The sequence below is a fragment of the Hemicordylus capensis genome, chromosome 3 (assembly GCF_027244095.1).
Source record: "Hemicordylus capensis ecotype Gifberg chromosome 3, rHemCap1.1.pri, whole genome shotgun sequence".
Classification (NCBI taxonomy): Eukaryota; Metazoa; Chordata; class Lepidosauria; order Squamata; family Cordylidae; genus Hemicordylus; species Hemicordylus capensis.
This window is the reverse complement of record NC_069659.1, coordinates 62,222,192-62,246,840: the sequence shown is the minus strand read 5'-3', so window position 1 is coordinate 62,246,840 and position 24,649 is coordinate 62,222,192. Positions and strand designations below refer to the sequence as shown.

Here is a 24,649-nt window from a genome sequence, read left to right as displayed (position 1 = left end):
GGCACAGCAAAATTTCACAACTCTCATCTCAAAGTTTTGCCCAGGATCAAGTTCAAGCAAGTTAATTAATCTTATTAAAATGCACTTACAATCTGACAGAGGCATTTGTGCTCGTTGACAAGTTTTTCAAGAGATAAACACTCAATTACATCTGCTTCTGCCAAAGCACCTTCTTTGTCCTGCTTATTTGCTAACCTAAGGAAAAGAACACAACCAGGTGAGAAGGTACAACAGTGCTGCTTACCACCCATGAAAATTAACTCAAGTCAACCTACAAGAGCACCAGAATAAATAAATAAATAAATAAATCTAAATGCTTACAAACAATAGGAAACAATGACAGATTGTTGCTAAAGGTCAAATTCAGTTCCTGATACTGCAAAATAGTATACTAATACTAACGTTAATAATAATTCACTTCAGTGGATTAATTCACACAAGTTGGCTACTTCTCATCAGTTGTAATTTATAATTTCGCATTAATTACTCTTGAAAGATATGCTGTGCCTTCTTCTTGATCAAAGCTGTCCTTTATGTAATTTATAAACATTGCATTAAAAAGTGATAATAAATTGAGAAGGGAAAGACCACCTTAGAGTTGGCCATTTAATTACCGAGACACTCAAATTGTCTTGTTTATACACTGGTCCTGATAAGGAGAACCTCACACAGTTGATTAGAACAAGTGATCAGAGATGTCAGCTCTACTAACAGTGGTTACCTTCTTTGGGGGACAAGGAAAAGATTCCTGGAATTGGTCACCCTTGGTGCTAGAGATTGATGCAGATAGGAGAGGTTTTTCATTTATTTAAAAAAGCCTTTCAAACAATCTATAGAAATGGAATTGATTTTCAGCCCCAAGTCGCTCATGTGTAATTGTCCTAGTTATAACTGGATGATTGTGTGCAAGAAAGACAGACATTTATATTCCAACAGCTACCTTGAAGTGGGGCTGGTGGGGGAGCAGGAATTGAGACTAAAACTACAATCCCAGGCATACAGAATGGGGTTTACATCTAAACATTCCTACACAGGAAGACTCAAGCTTCAACTCTTCAACTTCAGGGGCCCTTGGCAAGATATCCTCTGACTGGCCCATTCCTTCTTCCCAGGTGAGAACCCTCCTTTCTTGGTGGGATTCATCAGTGGCAGCAACAGCATTCTAGCCAGTGGCTGCTGCAATACTGCATGGAGCATTGTGGACCCCATTACTGCAGCTGCTGCTAGCTAGCCAAGAATGAAAGAAACCAGTGTTTGCCACCATGGCAGGGGTGTCTATTCAGGCAGCAGTTGCTAGCTAGGCCCAATCCTTCCCAGGGTGAGGAATAACATCAGCAATGCCTCCGCACTGGACCTGCTGAAGCAACCCAAGAATGTATTTTGCCAACACCAACTCTGACAAGAGTGGGTTGCTTGGACTGAATAGGTTTGTAATATGTACAGTCTTCTGGAACTATGTTTCACTGCATTCAGTAGGGCTTACTTTTAAACAAACATGCTTAAGATTTGGTTTCTGTAAATTGTTCCTCACAGCACAGTGTGTCTCTAAGTTGTTCTTCACAGCACAGCCCATACTGCACAATCAGATAACGGTAAAAGGTAGAGAGAGAAAGTCACACCCCATATGTGTGTTTTACACGCTTATGTACAACGTATTTGTTTTTATCTATTTTCATATTTGTGGACCATCTAGAACCATCTGGGTGAGACAGTATAAAAATCTAATAAAATAAATAAATATTTGTACAGTGCTGTTAAAGTTAAATTGGAAGGATTTGGAATAGAAAAAACACCGTGCAAGGTGGATACTCAGAGACCATGAAAATACTATTAATAGTAGAAAACGCTGCAAAATTGGCCAAAGTAGCACTGCTATAACTGCAAAAATAGCCAAGGAACTAAATGGAGGAAAAAAGGCAATACACTTATATCCTTGAACCAAATTCAAGATGCTATATTATAAATAAGGGTAATAAACCCGTATCAAACATAGGTCTAGAAAACTAGAGTCAATAACAACAGTCTAGCAGATAATTCTGCACATGCATATATCCAAACATTGTAACTCATATAGTTGATCAAAACAAGAAATATACATATAAACAAGCGCATAAATGTACTGCACCACAATATTAGTCCATATGAGGAGAGATGGAAGAATGAGCACTCAGTCATTGATGAAAAATCCAAAAAAGTGGTCAAGCACTAATGGAGTAGATGATATCTAAACATGCATGTAGAAAAATATAGCATCAGAAAGGAGTAAAACTTCTTGCCAAGCTGGAGAAAATCCTGTGAAAAAGTCCTTATAGGCTAATCTGGAATTCTTAAGCCTATTTCGGATGGTCCTTCATCAGAGCGCATATTTGTTCAACTTTCTCAGAGCGCATATTTGTTCAACTTTCTTCCTGTTTAGGCTTACAATCTTTATAGAGGTGACCTTTCCTCTTACATCTTGCTAAGAAGAAAAACGCTTCAGAAAAAAATAGTGAGTCCCCTTGGAAAATGCCTCTTCTAATGCTAACCTGTCCAAGTGTCTCGCCATTGATTGTTAACTGTGTACTCCACATGCTCATTGCTTTTTAAATAAATATCTGAATGTTTTTGCTGACACCAGTCGTTTCTCAACATTTTAGTATCCATGTGTGAGGCAATGAGTCGAAGGCTTTCTTGTAGTCAATCCATGCAACACTTAGATTGGTTTTTCTTCTCTTGCAATTTTCTAAAATCATTTTGTCAATCAGCAGCTGGTCTTTTGTGCCTCTGATGTTTGGGCAATTTCCTTTCTGTTCAACTGGAAGCTCTTTGTTAGTTAATAAGTGTTGCATGACTTCATCTGCTATTATTCCAGTTAATAATTTGAACATGGTTGGCAGGCAGGTTATCGGTCTATAATTACTTGGAACTGCACCTTGTGCTGGGTCTTTCACGATGAGATGAGTTTTCCCAGTTGTTAGCCATTGTTCAATATCACCGCCTTGCAAAATGTGATTGAACTGTTTTGATAGTTGTTTTTGAAGGCTTGTTAGGTGTTTAAGCCAAAAGCCATGCAGTTCATCGTGGCCTGGTGCAGTCCAATTTTTAATTTTCTTTGCTCTTTCACTTATTAATTCTGGTGTTATTATTAGATCTTGCATTTGTTGGTTACAATTTTTGACCTCTTTCATCCAGCCTGTTTTTTTATTATAATCTATTGGATTGTCCCATAATTTTCCCCAGAATTGCACTGTTTCTTCTTTATTTGGTGTTTCTACGTTTCTTCCAGTTTCTCCTTCTATGCTTTGGTAGAAACGTCTCTGATTTGACTGGAATTGGAGATTCTGCCTGTGTTGTGTGATTCTGGCTTCGTATCTGCTAATCTTCTTTGACACTGCTGTTATTTGCTGCTTTATTATTTCCAGGACTTCTCTAATTTTCCTTAAATCTGTGTGGTATTTTTGGATCAGATACTGTTTGGTGTTTTCATTCTTCAGCTTCTTGTCTTTCATATCTTTCAATTTACTAGCATCTGATCTGAGCCTTGAGATTTTATTTTCTAATCTAATATTCCATTTAGGTGATGTACTGCTTTCTTTTTTGACAGGTCCACTGATCTTATATCCGAGCTCTTGTGTTGTTATTGTTGCTGCACTGTACATTAGTTGGTTTGTTTCTTGCAAATTCTTGGTTGTTATTTCTGCAAGTGCAGCATCGACATCTTTTAATGCCTGAGCAAGTTGTTTTTTGGCAACTGTTTTTAGAGCTGGAAGTCGAACCCTGTTGGTTGTTTGGTTCATGTGCTCAGTTATTTTTTGCTTTAGTTCTTGTTGCTTTTCTGTTAAATGACATTCAGGTTTTTGAGGTGAAGGCAAAGGGGAGGTTTCCTGGTTTTGATTTTGAAACAGTTCAGCAACAGTGGCATCCTCTATTTCCAACACTTCCTCCACCTCCCCCTGCGCCTGAGCAACTGCTTCAGTTGGTGGTAATTCTTCTTCCATTTCTTGAGCCTGTGTTGCTCTCTGCAGTTCTTCCAGCTCAACTCCTGTGAATACTTTATTTCTTATTATGAATCTTCTCTGGTCTGCTAGCCTTTGTTCTGTTATTTCTGTATCTGGATGCGTCTCTTTCCAAATTTGGTACATTCTTTTTAAATTGCCTCTTCTAGTGGGACTAGACTTGTAATAGCAGATCATTATTTCCTTGTTGGCATTTTTCGTATATTTTTTTCCGGTTAAGCGACGTTTCTTCCAGTAACTTTGCTGTCTTCAGCCCTGGTTGCTCAACTGAAGATCCTGAGTCCTGTTGCCCACTTGCCACCAGATGTCCAGGGACTCCAGCACCTGGCACGGTCCTTGTTGACCCGGGCGACAACCAATCCGGTATAGATTTATTAAAGTTACATCTCACCATATTGTTGATGGGAGAGGCACTCTTTGTCTGGCTCCTCTGGTGAGACCTGTCCAGTATGGTTGGACCTCTGGCATAGCTCTCACCTTCCTCAGAGCACACAAGCTCCACAACCATGCCAAGGTAGTGCCTCACTGGGGGTGGTTGTTGTTATTATTATTATTATTATTATTGAATTTTTATACTGCCCCTCCCAATTTGGCCCAGGGCAGTTTACAAATAAAAACAGTCAAAATCAGTCAACAACAAAAACAAAACTCCTAAAATACCATAAAACAACCAGTTAAAAAACAATTTAAAAACCGTAAAAAAAAACTCCAGTACATTAAAAAAAACCCTTTCAATTTAAAAACCCTTGAAGGCCAGGCCAAACGCATAAGTCTTAAGGGCTCTCCTGAAGGTCAATAAAGAGTTCAAATTATGGATCTCTTCAGGGAGCGCATTCCACAGCCCAGTAGTGGCTACAGAGAAGGCCCTCCTCTGAGTTGCCACCAGACGTACCGGTGGTAACTGGAAATGGACCTCCTCAGATGACCTTAACATGTGGTGGGGATCATAAAGAAGGCGGCGCTCTCTGAGGTAACCAGGACCCAAGCTGTTTAGGGCTTTAAAGGTAATAACAATAACAAGCACTTTGTATTTTGCCCAGAAACATATCGGCAGCCAGGACAACCATTTCAAAACAGGCATAATATGTTCTCTCCGAGTTGCCCCGGAGACCAATCTGGCTGGCACATTTTGAACTAACTGAAGTTTCCGGACTACGTACAAAGGAAGCCGCACGTAGAGAGCATTGCAGTAGTCGAGCCTGGAAGTTACCAGCTGGTGCACCACTGTTTTGAGGTCGTCCTCTTCAAGGAATGGACACAGCTGTTGAATCAGCCAAAGCTGATAGAAAGCACTCCTGGCCATGGCCTCCACCTGAGATACCAGGGTGAGGCCTGGGTCCAGGAGTACTCCCATGCTGGGTACCTGCTCCTTCCGGGAGAGTGTAACCCCATCCAGCAAAGGGAGATCTAACTCATTCCTCAGATTCTGAGCCCCTACAATGAGCACCTCCGTCTTGCTTGGATTCAGCTTCAATTTGTTCTCCCTAATCCAGCCCATTACTGCCTGTATGCAGGCATTTAGGGAATGAACACCATTTCCTGATGATGCAGATGAAAAAGAGAAGTAGATTTGAGTGTCATCAGCATAGTGATAACACCCAGCACCGAAACTCCTGATGACCTCACCCAGTGGTTTCATGTAGATATTAAAAAGCATTGGTGACAGAATGAAGCCCTGGAGGACTCCATATAACAACTCCCATTTTGAGTAGCAACTGTAACCAAGCTCCACCACCTGGAATCTACCTGAGAGATAGGAGCGGAACCACTGCAAAGCACTGCCTCGTTTCCCCAACTCCCCCAGGCAACCCAGAAGGATACCATGGTCGATAGTATCAAATGCCGCCGAGAGATCCAAGAGAATCAACAGTGTCACACTCCCTCTATCGATTCCCCAGTAAAAGTCATCCGCCAGGCCAACCAAGGCTGTCTCAACCCCATAACCTGTTCTAAAGCCAGTTTGAAATGGGTCTAGATAATCAGTTTCCTCTAAAACTGCCTGGAGCTGGTCAACCACCACCCTCTCGATCACCTTGCCCAACCATGGGAGATTGGAGATTGGCCTATAACTATTCATTGCTGAGGGATCCAAGGAAGGCTTCTTAAGAAGAGGTCTAACTATTGCCTCCTTCAAACAGGGAGGCACCCTACCCTCTCTCAGCGATGCATTTATATTAACTAGGCCCCCTCCAACAATCTCCCTGCTAGACTGAAACAGCCAAATCGGGCAAGGGTCCAGAGAACAGGTGGTAGGAGGCACTGCCCCAAGCAGCTTGTCCACATCTTCAGGAGTCACAGATTGAAACTGATCCAACCTAACACTGCAAGAGGAATCGCTGGACACCTCCTTCATAGAACCTGCAAAAATAGTGATGTCCAAGTCAGCCCAAATACAGGAGATTTTGTCCTCAAAGAACCCACCAAAAGCGTCACAGCAGAGCGCCTCTGATTTAAAACAGAAGGAGCAGAAATTATACTTCTCACAACCCGGGATAGCTCTGCTGAGCATGAACCCATGGAGGCAATGCGTGCTGACCAAAATACCTTTTTGCCGCATGCACCACCACTGCCTAAGCCTTCAAATGGGTCCTATGCTGCATCCTGTCAGATTTGGGTTGAGTTCTCCTCCACATGCGTTCCAGTCACCTACCCAGCCACTTCAGCCCTCGCAACTCCTCGGTATACCAGGGGGCCATTTTTGAAGCAGGTCTGGATGGATGATCAGGAGCAATCGTGTCTACTGCCCTGTTGAGTTCCTTATTCCAGTTTCCCACCAGGACATCGACAGAATCACCGGCCACACCAACTTCAAAATTCTCCAAGGCCTTTTGGAAACCTACTGGATCCAGCAGCCTTTTTAGGCAGACCATCCTAATAGGTCCATCACCCCTGCAGGGGTGGACTGTGCCCGTGATACCAACCTCACCCAGGTAGTGGTCCGTCTATAACGGGGAAACCACTGGATCCCCAACCCATGGAACACCCCCCTGATCTGAACAGAAGACCAAATCAGGTGTGTGGCCAGCAACATGAGTTGGTTCAGAAACTAATTGGGATAGGCCCATAGCTGTCATGGCCACTATGAACTCCTGAGCCGCACCAGACAAGACAAGCCCAAAGTGGATATTGAAGTCCCCCAGCACCAAGAGTCTGGGACACTCCAACACCAACTCCGTGACCAGCTCGGACAGCTCAGTTAGGGGGTCAGTTGGGCAGCGGGGTGAACAGTACACCACTGGAATCCCCAATCTATCCCTAGTTCAGAGCCTCAAAAACACACACTCAATATAATTCAACTGTCTCACAGGGGCCCTAATAAGGGAGATGGTATTTTTGTGGACCACAGCCACTCCTCCACCACCACCACCCACTTCCCCTAACTTGCTCCACAACAGAATAACCTGGACGAAGCAGCTGAGCCCACACTGGACCACTCGCCTCCCCCAACCAGGTCTCAGTTATACATGCCAGGTCAGTTCCCTCATCCATGATCAAATCATGGACAATTTTAGTCTTATTCTGAACTGATCTGGCATTACAAAGGAGCAAGGCCAGGCTCTGTAGGTAGTTAGTGTTGCTCTCCAAGGCCTGAGAGTTGACAGAGCAGTTGGAAGTGGAAATAGTTACTAAATTACTAAATTCCCTTCCCCTGTAATGGCCAGCTGCTCTGCCAGCGCCAATTCTTCTATTACCCAGCACTACAGCAATAGCCGCCCCAGGGCTGCCAGACGCACCCCGCGCACCATCCCACTCAGGAGAGCCCAAACACATCTCATCAAATAGGCCTGGCACAACTCAGGACGATAAAAACAGCCTTCTAATCCAAACCTCCGCCCACCCACAATATAGCCTCCCCCCAGTCTTCAGTCCCACCCCGAAGGCCCAGCCCCAAAGGCTGGTCCCCTTCGGCGGCCAGCTTCAGCAGCTGCCTACAGGCAGGCTGCTGGCCACGCCGCCGGCCACGCCTCAGGTGTGCCTTCAGTGATTTATAAGCCTCTGGCAACCCAGCAGCCCCTCCTGCCATGAAGGACTGCCGGGCTAACACAAGTGTTAGATATCAGGCTCTTCTGAAGACAGCAGCTGGAACAACGCCACAGGCTGGCAGGCAGCTCCTCATCCGGGGTAGAAGATGGAAAACACAACCCAGAGGGGACCAGATGTAAAGTTTAGGCAAGGGAGGGAGGGGTGTGTGCATTTACACACCATTTACACAAAAATGGTGTGTAAATGCACATGCACACCTACTCTTAACTTCCTGCTCACAGACGTAAATAAGCAGAGGGGTGAGTCACAAAGACACTATGATCTTTATCATTTTCAGTGGCTTAACTGTTATGCATAGGTACATCTGAGATTAGAAGAGAACCACATGGAACCCCCACGTATATGTTCATAGGTAAGCATATGCAGGGAACCCTGCATAAACAGGGCTGCAGAAATCCACTAGTCTGCGATGAGTGAAAAATGATGCCTGACGAGTGGGGGAAAAGTCCTGTTGAACAATGTACCAACACAGCTTGATGAGTAAAATATTTTGTCCGGCCAGTAAACCGAGCCAACAGTTCTTCACCCCCATGCATGAATATTCAGCTATTTCCTTTGGGTTAAAGTGAATTAACTGAGAAAAGTCAAGCATGTGGGGTGTTAGAAGCACTGTACAAAAAGAATGAACACCTAATTTTGCCTCAAGACAAAGCTGGAGGTTCCAGTGTGGCTTAAAACTGCAGATAAATCTTGATGGAACCAAAGAGAGTTCTGATAATTCTAGGCACGTTACTTGGGAAGGGGTTCTCCACATGTTCCTTTTAACAAGGGAAACCAAGATTACCTTTGATGCCTTGATTTTAATATAGCTTATGTAAAAACATGTGAAAGAGAAGCATTTATTTTCACTCACATCAAAACTGTGAAAAAAGTTATCTTTTTGTCACCTTATGAAACTGAAGCATAGCACTCATCTTAAAACTCTATAAAGCTTTCTGGTAAAAACATCCTTAACTTTCAACCTAGGTGAAGGGACTGTTGTTTGCATTCTAAAATATATCTGATATAATTAATAACAAATTTACACCTAGGCGGAATTATGACAAGGTTGCTATAGCCTCATTTTCTAGGAACAGAGGAGCTGCCTTATACCAAATCAGACCATTGGTCCATCTAGCTCAGCACTGACTGGCAACAACCCTCCAAGATTTCAGGCAGGAGCTTTTCCCAGCCCTATCTGGAGATGCCAGGGACTGAACCTGGGAAGACTTCTGCATGCAGGCAAATGTTCTACCACTGAGCTGTGGCCCCATCCCCAAGCGCAATCTCTTGCAGCAGACAGACAGTACTCACATGTAGTCACCCATCCAAATGTAAACCAAGGCAAACCCTGCTTAGCAAAGGGGAAAATTCATGCTCACTAACACAATACCAGCTCTCTTTTGTTGTAAGTTGTTCAATAAATGAAACACACATTCAGACAAATGAAGAAATGCATCAAATACTCTAACAGATATTTTAAAGAGAATTCAGGCTTGTGTTCATTCAATGGCTGGCATTCAAAGCACTGTGCATGCTGTTCTGCACACTCAATAGCTTTTCAGCTTCTCCTCCAGGGGCAGCTCCTGTGATCCCTTGAGCAGTCTCCCGTGGGGTGCAAGATGCTGCTTCTGGAAGTAAAAATTGGCCACTTCCCAGCAGGCACATGGACATTCCTCTCTATATTATCTGTTTCTTTTCACTAACACACATATCCCAACTCATTTATCTAGCTTGTGTGCCAAGGATCTCATGTTCCAGGATTTTATTTTTAAAAGCAGAATAATGTTAAGCAACAGGTATTTGCACTCTCAGCCAGCAAGTACAGTAAGGACAGAGCCAGGCAGAGGCACTTCCTGGTGTCGGCTAATTAAAAAGAATGACCCGCCTTGAAGCAAGGCTGGGTCTCCAACAGGCAGAACCAGATTCCCCAAGCGTAAAGTAACCAATTTGCTCCTGTACGGCAGTACATTGTAACCAGCAGTCAGACTCCCACACTTCACGGCTTTCCAAGATGCACTTTCCAAGTGATTATTAAGGTCTAGGAGGATTAAGCAAGCAGAAACTGTTTAATGGAAATCACTCTCTGGACTCATTACTTCTGCTCACAAGGATATTGCAAATTACCTTAAAAGGATCAAATCTTACCATTGAAGGACAAGAGGCTTCCGAAAACTCAGAATTTAAAAGGTAAATAGTTTGCTTTTATTTTACATCCAGCGCCTCAGAATAGTACGCCATTCTAATTTAAAAGCCTCAGGCATCAAGATGTCTTTAAAATAGAGCGTGTTTGCCCTAAGCAAAATCTGAATGTTTCTGATGGATGTTTGTAGAGGTTTATTACTTAGGTTCTTGAATACTAATTTGCTAGTTTTATGCACCCAAACTTGTTTCTTTTGGAAGTGTGCCAGACACAGCTTAAGACAAGAGCTCACTTAATTTTCCAAGTCAACAGTACCTTTCTTTGGACAAACTTTAAAACTGAGGACAGCTTAGAACAACAACCAAAAAAATACGCCCCCAAACCAGCGATATTCTGAGTCTGCGGCTTACTTTACTTGTCAAGTTAAGAATGCCAGCTTAAATACTGTATGAACAAAAGTACAGGGTTGGGGTTTTTTTTACATGTACCTGTAAATCATATTTTGATTTAAAAAATAACCAGACACTATTTTTATAGCTGAAAATGATGTGAAGGCATAAAATTGTTAGAAACAAATAAAGTATAAACTGAAAGCATATTTGGGTACTTACAGCCAGTGTGCCTCAAGACTTTTATTTAAGGAATCATGGGAAAGGGAGTGTATGTATACATTTAACAGAATGACATCATCTCACATTTATGAAAAACATTAGTACTGTAAGTAGACACTCATTCAGTCAAAGGTCATGCCTAGTGAGTTACAGAAGGATCCAAATCACTTTTAAATGTAAATGTAATCCAGAACATCCTAATCCTGTAATGTTGGCTATTTGAACAAAGAAATAAAGACCAAACAATAATATTATTTCCTAAAATTAAACAGGTGCTTATGGTAATGCCAACACATTACTACATATTTGTATCATTTCCACCTTCAATTATAAGTAGAATATCATCTATCGGTCATTACTTTTTTTCTGATTGGACCTGTGGGTGGGAACCTTCCCAGGAACACCAAGAGTCACAAAATGCACTTGGGAAATGCTTGCTTCAAACAAACATTGCAAAATGTTTGAAGGATATTTTAGAGTATCTGCAAATTTTCAATTTATCCTAGCTGTAATAAACACTCTATAATCCTCAGTATTTCAGAGGTTAACTCAGTCACAGGGCTTAGAATTGTTATGCTTCACTAACAGAAGATGACATTTGTCAAGCATTTAAAAACAGTTCAAGACACCCTAGTTACTATGAAAAATCTGAAGACAGGACATTTTATGCCTGTACCTTAAACTTGCAACATGACGTCTACCTTATAATAGTGTCCAAAACTCCCGCAGAGCAGGCAAATTCATAACTTCAATAGGACTTATGTCAACCACAAGAAACTATTTTTCTCTATTTGAGGACAAATTAACAATGCTAGTTTAGCAAGCATTATCCAGCAAATATTACAAAGTCCACTACAAACACACTTGGCCCAGAATATAGTACTACCTCATAAAGATCACTCCTAGTAGCCAGATTACAATCAGCACTATTATAACTAGAAATCTCTATTCTCCATTCAAAAACAAGGCATTAACAGGTATTGTACTGGCATCAAGAATGAGTTTCAAGACACTTCAAAAACCTTTTCAGTCAATGATATCAACTCAGTTTATAGGTCTTTCTGAACATTGTGTACATTTATATTGCTATTTAGTTTAAGTTTGTTGCCACAGATTGACTAATGTCGCTCTTGTTTCACTGTGAGCAATATTGTTCGGTGAACTCCTCCTTATTTCTGACTCACATTGATTAGCTTGTCTCAGGGAGTGTTTGAGATCTCCACCTTGTAGCATTTGGATAATACATCTGGAATAAGCCAACGTGATAAAGATTTGGGGTTGGATCCTAACCTTTCGCGCTGCAGCACTCAGTGACCAAGTGGCTCAGTGATCCTTCCCTCTTTAAGTGGAAGGAGAGCTGCAGACAGAAGGGATCCTTTAAGAGCACGCAACTTCTGAAAGAGCAAATCTCCTCCTCTACAGGTGGAGCTCCTGGCCAAGGAGCACCATGAATGATTAGGATACATCCCTTTTTGAGAACATCACTTGCACCAGTGCCAATCCAGCACTGTTCATGCAGTAGCCCTGAACAGAAGAGTAAAGCTATCTCTGACACAGGAGAGAACGTCTACATACAGTATTTGCTTCATACTTACAAGGCAACAATTGGGGAGGAAAGTGAGCATTGTTCTGGAGAGCACAACGTAGTACCCCTTCACAAAGTTTTCATTTCTTCAGCTGGCAGTTGAAGAAATTGTAAGGCAATGGTTGCGATATGGTGGACACAAGAGTGTATTTTATTTATCTCAATTATTTATAAACTACTTTGCACTTTAAAAAATTAAAATCCCCCAAGTGGCATGCAACAAAAAACCCGGTTGAAATGTCAAATAAAAACTTAATAGCTCAAAAACAAAGGATAACGGCAAGAATATGGACATTATTACACACCAGATAAAACAGCATGTAAAGTCAAAAACACTGTTCGTACAAAAAGTTCAGGAAATAAAAAGGTCTCAGAATTGGAGCTGTAAAGGGCCTTGTAGGCATCTAGTCCAATCCACCAGCTCCATGTAGGAAATCCAGAGCAAAAGCATCCCCAGATGATGGCTGTCCAGCCTCTGTTTGAAGAACTCCAGCAAGGAAGAGCCCACCATCCTGCTAAATAATTGGTTCCATTGCCAAATTGCTCTTCTTGTTAAGAATAATGTTCAGCTGAAAACTAGCCCCCAGTAACTTAAGCCCATTAGATCAAGTCCTGCCCCCTGGGGGTACAAAGAAAAACAAGTATTTTCCCTTTTCTATGTGACAGCCTTTCCGATATTTGAAAAGTGCTATCATGTCTTCCCTTAATTTTTTCGCATTCAGGCCAAACATATCCAGTTCCTTCAATCTTTGTTCTTACAACTCATTTTCCAAACCCCTTACCATCTTTGTTGCCCTTTCCTGAACCCAACCACAACCCCCCACCACACAAACACACGGAGAGAAACGAAATTGTTAATGAAACATAAGCATCACAAAGAAAGGAATTTTGTACAACTTGGAGTACATCATGGTACAAAACCTCTATCGAAAAGGCCATGAGATTGCTTCTTTATGACACAGTCTACCAGAACAGCTTATTTGCAAACTCCACAAAGACGAACAGGAAACCTTTCCCAGGGTGAAAGTGAAGGCCTTAACTGGCTAACAACCCATTTCTTCTGGAGCAACTGCAATTTCAAAGCAGTTTTGATATTACTCATCTGAAGCCAGTGCAAAAAATGTGTTTGTGAACAGCAGACTGCAGTCACAGGTGCAAAAAGTCATTTGGAAAAGTTGTACAAGGTTTGATGGGTTTTTAAAGCAATGTACTGACTGCACAATATGTTCAATAGAAAATGGGTAGGGCTTATTTCCATTTTGTCCTTGGTAATGCCTGCACCTCTGTATAGTCTTTGCTACACTCCTTTGTTTACATGACTTATTCAAATGAGTGGTAGTGGTGAAGACATCATTGACAGACTTAAAATAAAAGATTCCCAACTAATTACTGATTTGGCCTTTCTAGGTAAACCCAATAGTGCCTTTTCGAATTTTCCAAGAGTTCCAGAATTTAGAAGCAAGAGCTACATTTTTCCTTAGGCTGTTTCAAATAGCTTCTCTGCAAAAGGCAAGATTCCCATTTCAGTCCCAAAAAGGGAATTAATTTGTAAGACTTCAAATGTTTTTAGATACTTTGTTTTTCAAGTCACAAACTTATTCTCTTTCATAAGGTGCAGACCAAATGTTTCCAACTTCCTAACCATGATTAGGAGATTGCCATAGGCTCTTGGGCTCTCTTCTCCCATCTCATCTGCAAATTCCCTGTTCCTGTTCTTCCCTTTTCAGATGTAATTGCAGCTCAGTGTTATATCTGCACTAAAACTCACATTAATAATGGTGATTTAAAGCTAACCAAAACTGTTTACTCAGTTCAGATGTAACTCTGCATCATGGTTAGCTCTGGAAATGTATGGAAAAGGAAGGAATTTGCACAAAGTGGTGGGGCGGAGATGAAGTGGGCAAGTGTATGAGCCTCTCAATCTTCTAAACATGATTAGGATTTTGTTTTAAAATCATGTATGTAGCAGGCCAGAAATGTCATGTGTGGACCACTTCTGCTTGAGGGACAGGAGAGCCAAAACATCATGCTAAGAGCAGTCTGTCAAACACAATGTGTTATGCATTGTGTGCATATTTCAAGACAATTCTGCAGCTGCTAATCACTGACCATGTATTTTTAGGAAACAAAAAAACCCAGTTTTTTAACTAAATGTAGCACATTTACTTCGTTCATGCTTCTACATTTTGACTTCATTCTTTCTGTACCAAAGAAGGTTTTCTGCCATCCTCGTTATATGTCTGAGGACAGATAATAGCTAATTGATATCATTTTTAATCCTTAGGTTTACACTGCTGTCCACGTTTAATACAACAGAACCACGGTAAATTTTGTAGAAGATGAAAGACCGCCTTCAAGAGCTTAAATTGCGGGCAAAGGAATTACAATTGCTTGAAGAAAACAACCATGTTCCTGGTATTGTGACAGAGGAACAAGCAGAATTTGAACAATCAGCTGTTATTTTTGAAAAAGAGCCTATAACAGAAAGGTACCTCAGTGAAATACAGCGACTGCACAATGATATTAATAATTTGGCAGACAATGTTCAAGCATTTAGTCAGCGGCAAAAGAGTCTGGTGGCTTCCATGAGGAGATTCAGTGTTCTTAAAAAGGAGTGCAGCATCACAAGGGAGATAAAAAACCAAGCAGAACATATTCAGAAGGGCTTGGATGACTTATCAAGAATCGTAAAGAAAGCAGAAAAAGAACATGGTTCATCATCTGCCATTGTAAGGGTTCTTAGCTCTCAGAGAGCTGTACTTTTCCGTCGCTTCCAAAATATCATGTTTCTATACAATGATGCCATAACAGCAAAGCAAGACAAATGTAAGACCTTCATTGTGCGTCAGCTTGAAGTGGCTGGAAAAGAGCTGTCTGAGGAAGAAGTGAATGATATGGTTCAACAAGGCAAATGGGAAATCTTCAATGAAAATCTGCTCACTGAGGTCAAGATCACTAAAGCTCAATTATCCGAGATTGAACAAAGACATAAAGAATTGATCAATCTTGAGAACCAGGTAAAAGATATAAGGGAACTTTTTGTCCAAATATCACTTCTGGTAGAAGAGCAAGGAGAAATGATCAACAACATTGAAATGGAAGTTGTTAATACTCAGGACTATATTCTGGTAACAAGAGAGAAATTCACATTGGCAGCCAAATATCGAAAGAAGAATCCTTGCAGAGCGATATGCTGTTGGTGCTGCTCTTGCTGCAAATAGGAGATCTTCTGGACAATGGACACTTCTTGATCCAGCATCAACCACTGAATTTCCCATCTGAAAGTAAGGTAATCTTGTTGCAGGGAGAACAGCTGCACTAGCAGACATACTCACAGTTTTCTCTACTATTCTTTTTTATTCCTCAAGTCACATATTGTATTTGCTGCTAAGTTGGACAGGGAAGTCCACAGAACTAAAGAAAAGAAATTAAAGAGAGAGGAAGACAGCACTTGCTGCCATTTTTAAAGGGTTAGCCAAAGGTTTGTCAATGAAGAATGCAAACGCTCTACCTCTTTTTAGAAACTATTTTCTTGTAAAGACAGAAATGGTGTTGGGCTTGATAGGAAGGAGTTCTGTTACTGCTTACAGGTCACTAATGACACCACAAGGACAAATCAAATAGGTGCCTGTGACACTGACAGAACAAATTCCACCTGCACTTGCCATCGCAATGGATTGATTTCCTCAGGAACCGAGTGCATGTTTCTAGCACTTGTTTTCATCAGTCTGAATGAAGGGAAACTAAAAGTCTACTGAATTGGAAGCTGGGACAATGTCATCTGGAACTCATAGACAGTAACCACTGTATATTACCTCTGTGAAAATCAGATTGTCTGGAAAGGTTCTAAGAGACAAATAATCGTAACTGTGCAGTTTGTGGAGCAAACGTTTCAGGAGGGATGGAGAATCCATTCAGTAGTAAATACTATACTAACACATATCAAAAGCAAAAGAAAGAAAGATTACAAAACATAATATTCATCAAACTCTTCAATAACACAGCAAAAGCTATATATACACACCTTTCTTCCAAGTCATTTGTACAATTCTATATAAGTTTTAAAAAGGCAATTCTCAGAATACTCAAGTTGGACTGCTATCAGTGGGTCTTGATTTACACATGCAAAAATGAAGTTTATAACAAATGTATAGTGTTAAAAAAACTAGTATAAATGTATAATAGGTTTCACCCCAATTTGCTATTTGTCAACCCAAGAAGGTTGATTCCAGCAGAAGAGCTCCTCTGTGTTTGCAAATAAACAAAAATGACTCACACACATATTATACAGGGGTAATGTGTTAGTTTGCCCTGTTAAATGGGCAAAAGGGCACCTTTTTAATGTGGTGATTCTCTTTGTTTAGCAGGGGGAGAGTAACTGGCCCTATCCAGCCCCAGCACAGCAGTTGCAGTTACTGTTGCTGGTGTCTATGTTTCTTTTTAGATTATGAGCCCTTTGGGGACAGGGAGCCATCTTATTTATTTATTATTTCTCTATGTAAACTGCTTTGGAAACTTTTGCTGAAGAGCAGCATATAAATATTTGTTGTTTTTGTTAAACATGCTTCCCACAGCATGTATTCCTGACAAAGAGATATGGCCTATCTCAGCACCTTGGAACAAGGCACTGAACACACAGGCCAGGACCCAAAGATCTACTTCAGGAGTAGGTAATGTGCAGCTCTCCAGATGTTGCTGGACTAGAACTCCAATCACCCCCCCAGCCAACATTTATTACAGATGGGGATGATGGGAGTTGTTGTTCAGCAACATCTGGAGAGCCACACACTGCCTACCCCTGATCTACTTCATGCATGCCTAGGGGCTTCATTAAGCTCAGTGAGATTTTTGACTTTCCACCCTTTGAACAGCAGATACCCTGCTATACCACTAAGTCCTGTTGAAATTCCCCTCAGATTCAAGAGGAGAAAGGACAGAGTGGTGGAGAAACACTACCCAAAGCTCCCTTCATTCATTGTGGAGTTCTTTGCATCCTGGCTCTAATGTTTTCATGCAAACACAACATACAATAGGCATGAAGTGGGCAATATAGTGAGGCATCATGAAACAACCACCAGTCTGTGTATATGTCAAAATAAGATTCTTCAGGGCACCTTGGACATACATCACAAGCAGTCCTGGCAGATCAATGCTGTGCCAAAAATCAAACACCAGAAGAATCCATATTGCGACTTTGTAGGCAGTGTGACACTCTGTCTTGTGTTGTGGTGACCTTAACTTGCTCCCCAAAACATCAAGATCCAGTCATAATTATTCAGAAGCAAATAGCTTTTGCCTGTAAGACAACATTTATACTGTCAGCAACTTTAGCTTTACATAGTTGTCAAATTACCCCATTTCACAAATGCAAATTTAATTCCTTTTAAAAGCTAATTTATTTCTACTCTGAAGTCAAGACTGAAAAAACTATTACCAGATACACTGTTTGTTATGTAAAGTGCAAATCGATCACTAACATGAGACAAGCATGACTGTATATGTGAGAAAGATTAAATTAAATGATGTTGGCAATTTACATATTAGAAAACTTTAAAAGAAATCATGCTTTGTTGTAATCACAAGGGAGTAAGGGCAGTAAAGGGTCTGAAATATACAGCTGAAACATTAAAGCAAAGTAAGTCTAGAACTGGAACAGCATTTTTGGGATAGCTATTTGGAAACCTAATGAACGTTTTACAGTTATATGAAAGGAAATGCCTTCTATTTTGCTCCAGGCTGTTTTTATAAAGGTTTTATTATGTGCACTGCAACCAATTATTTCATACATACTGTATTACATAAAAATTAATATTAAAGAATACTGACCACATTCAGAGTAGATTTGCACTTTACATTTTGAATTGGGTTAAAAATTGTGAATGAGGAAAAGGTAAAGGTAAAAGTGTGCTGTCGAGATGGTGTTGACTCCTGGCAACCACAGAGCCCTGGGGTTGTCTTTCATAGAATATATGAGGGGAACATGCATTTAAATGGCCAGGTTGCTGCACAATCAACACAAGAGCAGGAACTGAGAAAGGAGCACACCTCATCTTGTGCATTTATGCAGAGAAATCAAGCCATTTCAAAGCACACACCATTCACAATTGACTGTAGTTCATGTTTATTTTGCCATTTAAACCCAAGAGCTTTTGGTGCTAGAGAACAAAACAAAGCAAAAGTTGGCCACCAGTCTGTGTGCCAAGTTTTTCAACTCTAACACTTAAGATTCTTCTCCCCCAAGTGTGGTTATTAAAACCAATCTTGCCCATTTTGCAAGACTGCTACATACTAGTAGGCTATCAAGTCAGTCAGGTTTTTCAGACTAAGCACGCAGTTAAAATCTCATATTACTTTTCCTTCAAACAGCCTCTTCAGATTCAGGCAAATGTGTAAGTTACATTTAATCTTAAGGAAGAGTTATGATAAAAATGTAGTCATATGAGAAGATTTAATACTTGTGAACAGAACAGAGGGTGACATTCTGCACAGCTCCCAGCCAATGCAAAGGACCCACTGGGGCTGCTTCACACCTTCAAAGGCAGTCTCAATGGTGTAGTGACGAGGCTGCTATGGAATGCCTTTAAAATGCTTCTGGGCAGCAGTGCAGCTCTCCTTTCAAAAGAGTGCTCTGCTCCTGCCTCCAAGCACTTTAAAGGCACGCCTCAGCAGCCCCGTCACTACACCACTGAGTGCCTTTGAAGTTGCACAGCAGCCCTAGCGGGTCCTTAGCATCAACAGGAGACTCTGCAGAATGTCACCCAGTATTTCTTTTTTTACAGTGAAGAATTTTCGTCTAATTGTGTATGAGCATGGATAATTAAAATGAGATTTTGGTGACAAATTCAACGCCATCATAGAGTCTAGCATCCCAGGACGTTGCGACAAAGCATAGTTCTACTGTGCTACAGTCATATTCTATTCCCCACTCTGACAAAGATGTTAGCATGCCTCAAGCAATTTAATCTACTAGCAAGTCCTTACAGATGACCAAAATAATTCCAACTAGATGGCACAGCAGGAAAATGCTTGACTAACAAGCAGAAGGTTGCCAGTTCGAATCCCCGCTGGTGTGTTTCCCAGACTATGGGAAACACCTGTATCGGGCAGCAGTGATATAGGAAGATGCTGAAAGGCATCATCTCACACTGCACTGGAGGAGGCAATAGTAAACCCCTCCTGTAGTCTACCAAAAGAAAACCCCAGGGCGATGTGGGCACCAGGAGTTGAAAGTGACTTGATGACAGACTTTACCTTTACTAGAGACAATTACAGGAGCTTTACACCTGAAATACTGTTTTGCTCTATTCACATCCACCCATTTCTACCTTGACTGCTTTTCTAAGAAGACGCTTGAGAATTATTGTAGTGCAGTGACTAAGTCTAAGAAGTCCACGTTTCAAATCTCATTGTTGTCATAAACTAGGCAAACCACTCCCTCAGACCACCACCTGCAATATGGGGGAAACACTACTCACATGCTTTGCAGGGTTGTCAAAAGGATCACAAGTTAGTATCTGAACACTCAGAAGCGTCCTAAACATGCTAAGTATTATCATCACCATCATCCAAGAGTCACTGAGGAGACTCAGTGATCCTCAGATTACAATGATGATAATAATTAGATACAAAGAAACAGGTATAATAAGGGGGGAAAGTACAATTCTACAGAGGGAAGCATATACAAATACAGAAGACCCCAAAGAAGTCAGATCTGAACCACTACAACAAAACTGAAGCTCTGTACTGTTTTGGTAGCCTGCAGCACAAGCAGGAAGGTGCTGGGTCAAAGTGCTTCAAAAAAGAGCAGCCTTGCTAAAACTAGCTGAACAAGACACAAGCCACATTACTGTGTTTATAGGATCGTCAGGAGAAGGAAGACGCACTAAAGCAAAGGGTGCCCAATTCTGATCCCAAGTGAATACTGCATGATAGAAAGATGATCAGGATGGAAAAAAACTAAGAAAGCAGAGATCTTCTAGTAAAAAGAATTTTTTTTACTGCTGTTTATTTATATCAGAGAGACAGGAGGTAAACAGCAGTCATACTGCTGAAGTGCCATTCAGCACTGGCCCACTGTCTTGTTTTTCTTTTTTAGAAAGCAAAGTATTCTCAAAACTGCCACCACAGGCCTGCAGCCAGTATTTTGATTGGTAAATCCAACACAGATAACTCTCTCCCCAGCTATCTAATCAGCAGATTAAGGGGAAATCTTTGAGTTCCACTGTTCCCAGGGTCTGATGTGTGCTTTCTCTGTTGGCTGTCTTTTCCGCTCCTTCCATCTTGCCTCCAATCTCCTTCCTCCTTTGTACTCACATGGAAGGCTTACTCTAATGCACCAAAGTAAAACATAATGGGGGTGAGTGGGTTTTTCTGTCTCATCAATAACATTTGAAAGAAACTCTTTTTAAGAACTGGTTTGGAACAGACCCCCATCTGCAATTCAGTTCTCAGTAGTATTTTATTTTATTTTACATATCTGTATGCTGATGTGTTTCCCAGAATATGGGAAACTCCTATATCGGGCAGCAGGGATATAAGAAGGTGCTGAAAGGCATCATCTCATACTACGTGGGAGATGGCAATGGTCAACCCCTCCTGTATTCTACCAAAGACAACCGCATGGCTCTGTGGTCGCCGGGAGTCAACACCGACTCGACAGCATAACCAAGCAACACCACCCAATACCCACTTCTCTCAGTAGTTTATGATTTTTAAAAGTACACATTAAAACAGTAAAACAATTTAAAATGTAACACAACGTTAAACACTGTTAATCTAATTCTTCTTTGCAAAGAATCTCTCTCTCTCTCTCCCTCCCCAGAAGCAGCCATTTCAAGAGCAGCAGCTGCTGCAGCAAACAAATGTCTCCCTTGCAAAGATAGCAGCAATTGACAGGGACTGGATGGATTTATGGGTTAAAAAAATATTCTCCTTTTCTCTCTTAATGCAAGGCAGCAAAGGTCACAAACCTATGCAGAGTTACATGAGAATAAACCCAGTTAACTCAGTGGGGCAAACTGCACAGAATCAGGCTTTAAATCCCTCTCACACACATACTGCTGTATCTGCCTCTCTCCTCCCAGGATTACCCTTGCAATGTTTGGGAGGCTTCACCACTACAAGTGCAAAACAAGACAAACCGTCTATACAAACCCTGTTTATATAAATACTCTTTGTTATCCAGACACAGATAAGTCTATGTCAGAGCAAGTCTATATAAACAGTATTTTTACACACAGACATTTCTGGTTTGTATGTCCCAAAGGGATGCAAACACAATTTAATTTCTACCTTATCCCAAGCTCTACTGACCCAGTGGAATGGGAGAGGGACATGGGAACCAATGTTTTCACTATCCCTTGCCCTCAGGACACTGGTGACTGGATTACTGCCAGCCTTATTTATATCAAAATGTTTCATTTCTCTTGTGGGTTGTTTGTTTGTTTAAGCTAAATGCTCCACATTTAAAACTGCTCTAAACTTTGCTTACCATTTTTGTTTTACATCTCCTGCTTATCCCGTAGTGATGTCAGCCATTGAGGCTGAGCCAAGAAAAAATATATGATCTTACCAGCATTTATGAGATTGTAAACTATTTCCTACTACATGAGCAAGATGTGAAAACAAGGAAGTATTCAGCTTGCCTATGGAACCATTTTGCATATGGTTGCTTCACATATGGAACCAGTATCTCTCAAGGAGAAATTGAGCAGCACAGGAACACTTTACAACCGGCATTCCTACTCCTTGCATGATACAGTTCCACTTCACCAACTGGCAGCAGCTTCTCCAAGGTATCTCTCTCAGCCCTATCTGGAGATGCTGCCAGGGAGGGAACTCTCCCTGGGAGAGCCAGCGTGGTGTAGTGGTTAGAGTGCTGGACTAGATCTGGGGAAACCCGAGTTCAAATCCCCATTCAGCCATGAAACAAGCTTGGTGACTCTGGGCTAGTCACTTCTCTCTCAGCCTAACCTACTTCACAGGGTTGTTGTGAAAGAGAAACTCAAGTATGTAGTACACTGCTCTGGACTCCTTGGAGGAAGAGCGGGATATAAAATGTAAAATACTAATATATTATTTCTTGTTTACACAGTCAGACAGGTGTTGTTGACTGGTTTGTTTTATCCAGACATCGAGTTCTTCCCAGGGACCTGGGATACCAGAATTTTATCGTCAGGGTTGTTGCTGTTATAGATATCGTCGCAGAATATAGGCTGTTCCCAGTAAAGCTGTTTTTTTTAATTGGCTGATGGTGATTTCTGTGGCCCCTATGGTGTTGAGGTGATCTTCAAGGTCTTTTGGAACTGCACCCAGGGCGGCAATTACCACTGGGATTATTTGGGTCTTTTTCTGCCACAGCCTTTCAATTTCAATTTGTAGATCTTTGTATTTGGTGATTTTTTCTATTTCTTTTTCTTCTATTCTGCTATCCCCTGGTATTGCTATGTCGAATATTTTAACTTGTTTTTCTTTCTTCTCGACTACAGTGATATCTGGTGTATTGTGTGGCAGATGTTTGTCTGTTTGTAGTCGGAAGTCCCATAATATTTTTACATCTTCATTTTCTACCACTTTTTCAATTTTATGTTCCCACCAATGTTTGGCTACAGGTAGCTTGTATTTTTTGCAAATGTTCCAGTGTATGATCCCTGCTACTTTGTCATGCCTTTGTTTGTAGTCAGTCTGTGCAATCTTTTAACAACAGCTGATTAGGTGGACCACGGTTTCATCTGCTTCTTTACAAAGGCGGCACTTGCTGTTTGTGGTGGATTTTTCGACTTTTGCTCTTATTGCATTTGTTCTTCGTGCCTGTTCTTGTGCAGCCAGTATTAAACCCTGTGTTTCTTTCTTCAACTTACCATTCTTAAGCCATTGCCAGGTCTTGGTGATGTCTGATTTTCCACTTATGTTGTGCAAATATTGACCATGCAGGGGCTTATTTTTCCATTTTTCTGCTTGGTTCTTGACTTGTTCTTTCTTGTAGGCCTGCTTTCTTTCATTGGTGTTGAATAGTTTCTCATTATTGACCATCTGAAGTGCATCTTCTTCACTGTCCTTGATATATTCTTCAAGGCCTCTTTTCTCCTCCTCTACTGTTTGATGGACTTGCAGCATTCCTCTTCCACCTGAGCTGCGAGGGAGGTATAGCCTATCTACATCACGGTGGGGGTGCAGAGCATGATTGATGGTCATGATTTTCCTGGTCTTACGATCTAGCGTCTCTAGCTCTGCCTGGGTCCAGTCTATTATTCCTGCAGTGTATCTGATAACAGGTATAGCCCAGGTGTTTATAGCTTGTATAGTGTTCCCGCCATTGCGTTTGGACTTGAGGATTTTTCTAACTATCCTGATGTATTCATTTCCCATTTTTCTTTTAACTTCAGTGTGTGCGATGTTATCAGCCTGGAGAATGCCCAGGTATTTGTAATGTTCTTTCTCTTCCTGGTTCTTGATCTTGCTTCCATTGGGCAGTTCTATTCCTTCTGTTTTTGTTATTTTCCCTCTGTTCATTATTAATGCAGCACACTTGTCTAGTCCAAACTCCATTGCTATATCGCTACTGAATATACGGACAATGTTTAGCAGTGATTCGATTTCTGACTGGGACCCTCCATACAACTTCAGATCGTCCATGTACAGCAGATGGTTGATTTTATTGAATGTTTTAGATGTTTGGTATCCGAGGCCTGTTTTGTTTAGTATTTGTGAAAGTGGGGTCTTGGCGATTACAAACAACAGGATAGTGAGTCCCCTTGGAAAATGCCTCTTCTAATGCTAACCTGTCCAAGTGTCTCGCCACTGATTGTTAACTGTGTACTCCACATACTCATTGCTTTCTTTATAAATATCTGAATGTTTTTGCTGACACCAGTTGTTTCTAAACATTTTAGTATCCATGTGTGAGGCAATGAATCGAAGGCTTTCTTGTAGTCAATCCATGCAACACTTAGATTGGTTTTTCTTCTCTTGCAGTTTTCTAAAATCATTTTGTTAATCAGCAGCTGGTCTTTTGTGCCTCTGGTGTTCCGGCAGTTTCCTTTCTGTTCAGCTGGAAGCTGTTTGTTAATTAATAAGTGTTGCATCACTCCATCTGCTATTATTCCAGTTAATAATTTGAACATGGTTGGCAGGTAGGTTATCGGTCTATAATTACTTGGAACTGCACCTTGTGCTGGGTCTTTCACGATGAGATGAGTTTTCCCAGTTATTAGCCATTGTTCAATATCACCTTCTTGCAAAATGTGATTGAACTGTTTTGATAGTTGTTTTTGAAGGCTTGTTAGGTGTTTAA

At 41.2% G+C, this 24,649-nt stretch overlaps 2 protein-coding genes across 10 annotated transcripts in view; one reads left to right on the top strand and one right to left on the bottom strand.

The window, feature by feature from the left end:
- Positions 1-24,649, bottom strand: part of ARL13B (ADP ribosylation factor like GTPase 13B) — a 59,894-nt gene that overhangs the window by 14,827 nt on the left and 20,418 nt on the right. For all 9 annotated transcript variants that reach the window (XM_053306752.1, XM_053306750.1, XM_053306753.1 and 6 more), the window contains exon 5: positions 90-195. In XM_053306752.1, the coding sequence (XP_053162727.1) occupies positions 90-195 (106 nt within the window). The remainder of the gene's footprint in view (positions 1-89; positions 196-24,649) is intronic.
- Positions 10,017-18,187, top strand: STX19 (syntaxin 19). The gene is made up of 2 exons (XM_053306759.1): positions 10,017-10,208; positions 14,642-18,187. Exon 2 carries the CDS (start codon positions 14,697-14,699, stop codon positions 15,576-15,578), a length of 882 nt encoding a protein of 293 aa, XP_053162734.1. The 5' UTR covers positions 10,017-10,208; positions 14,642-14,696; the 3' UTR covers positions 15,579-18,187.

Excerpts from the sequence above, each read along its gene's own strand:
- STX19 (XM_053306759.1), top strand. The coding sequence starts at position 14,697 with ATGAAAGACCGCCTTCAAGAGCTTAAATTGCGGGCAAAGGAATTACAA.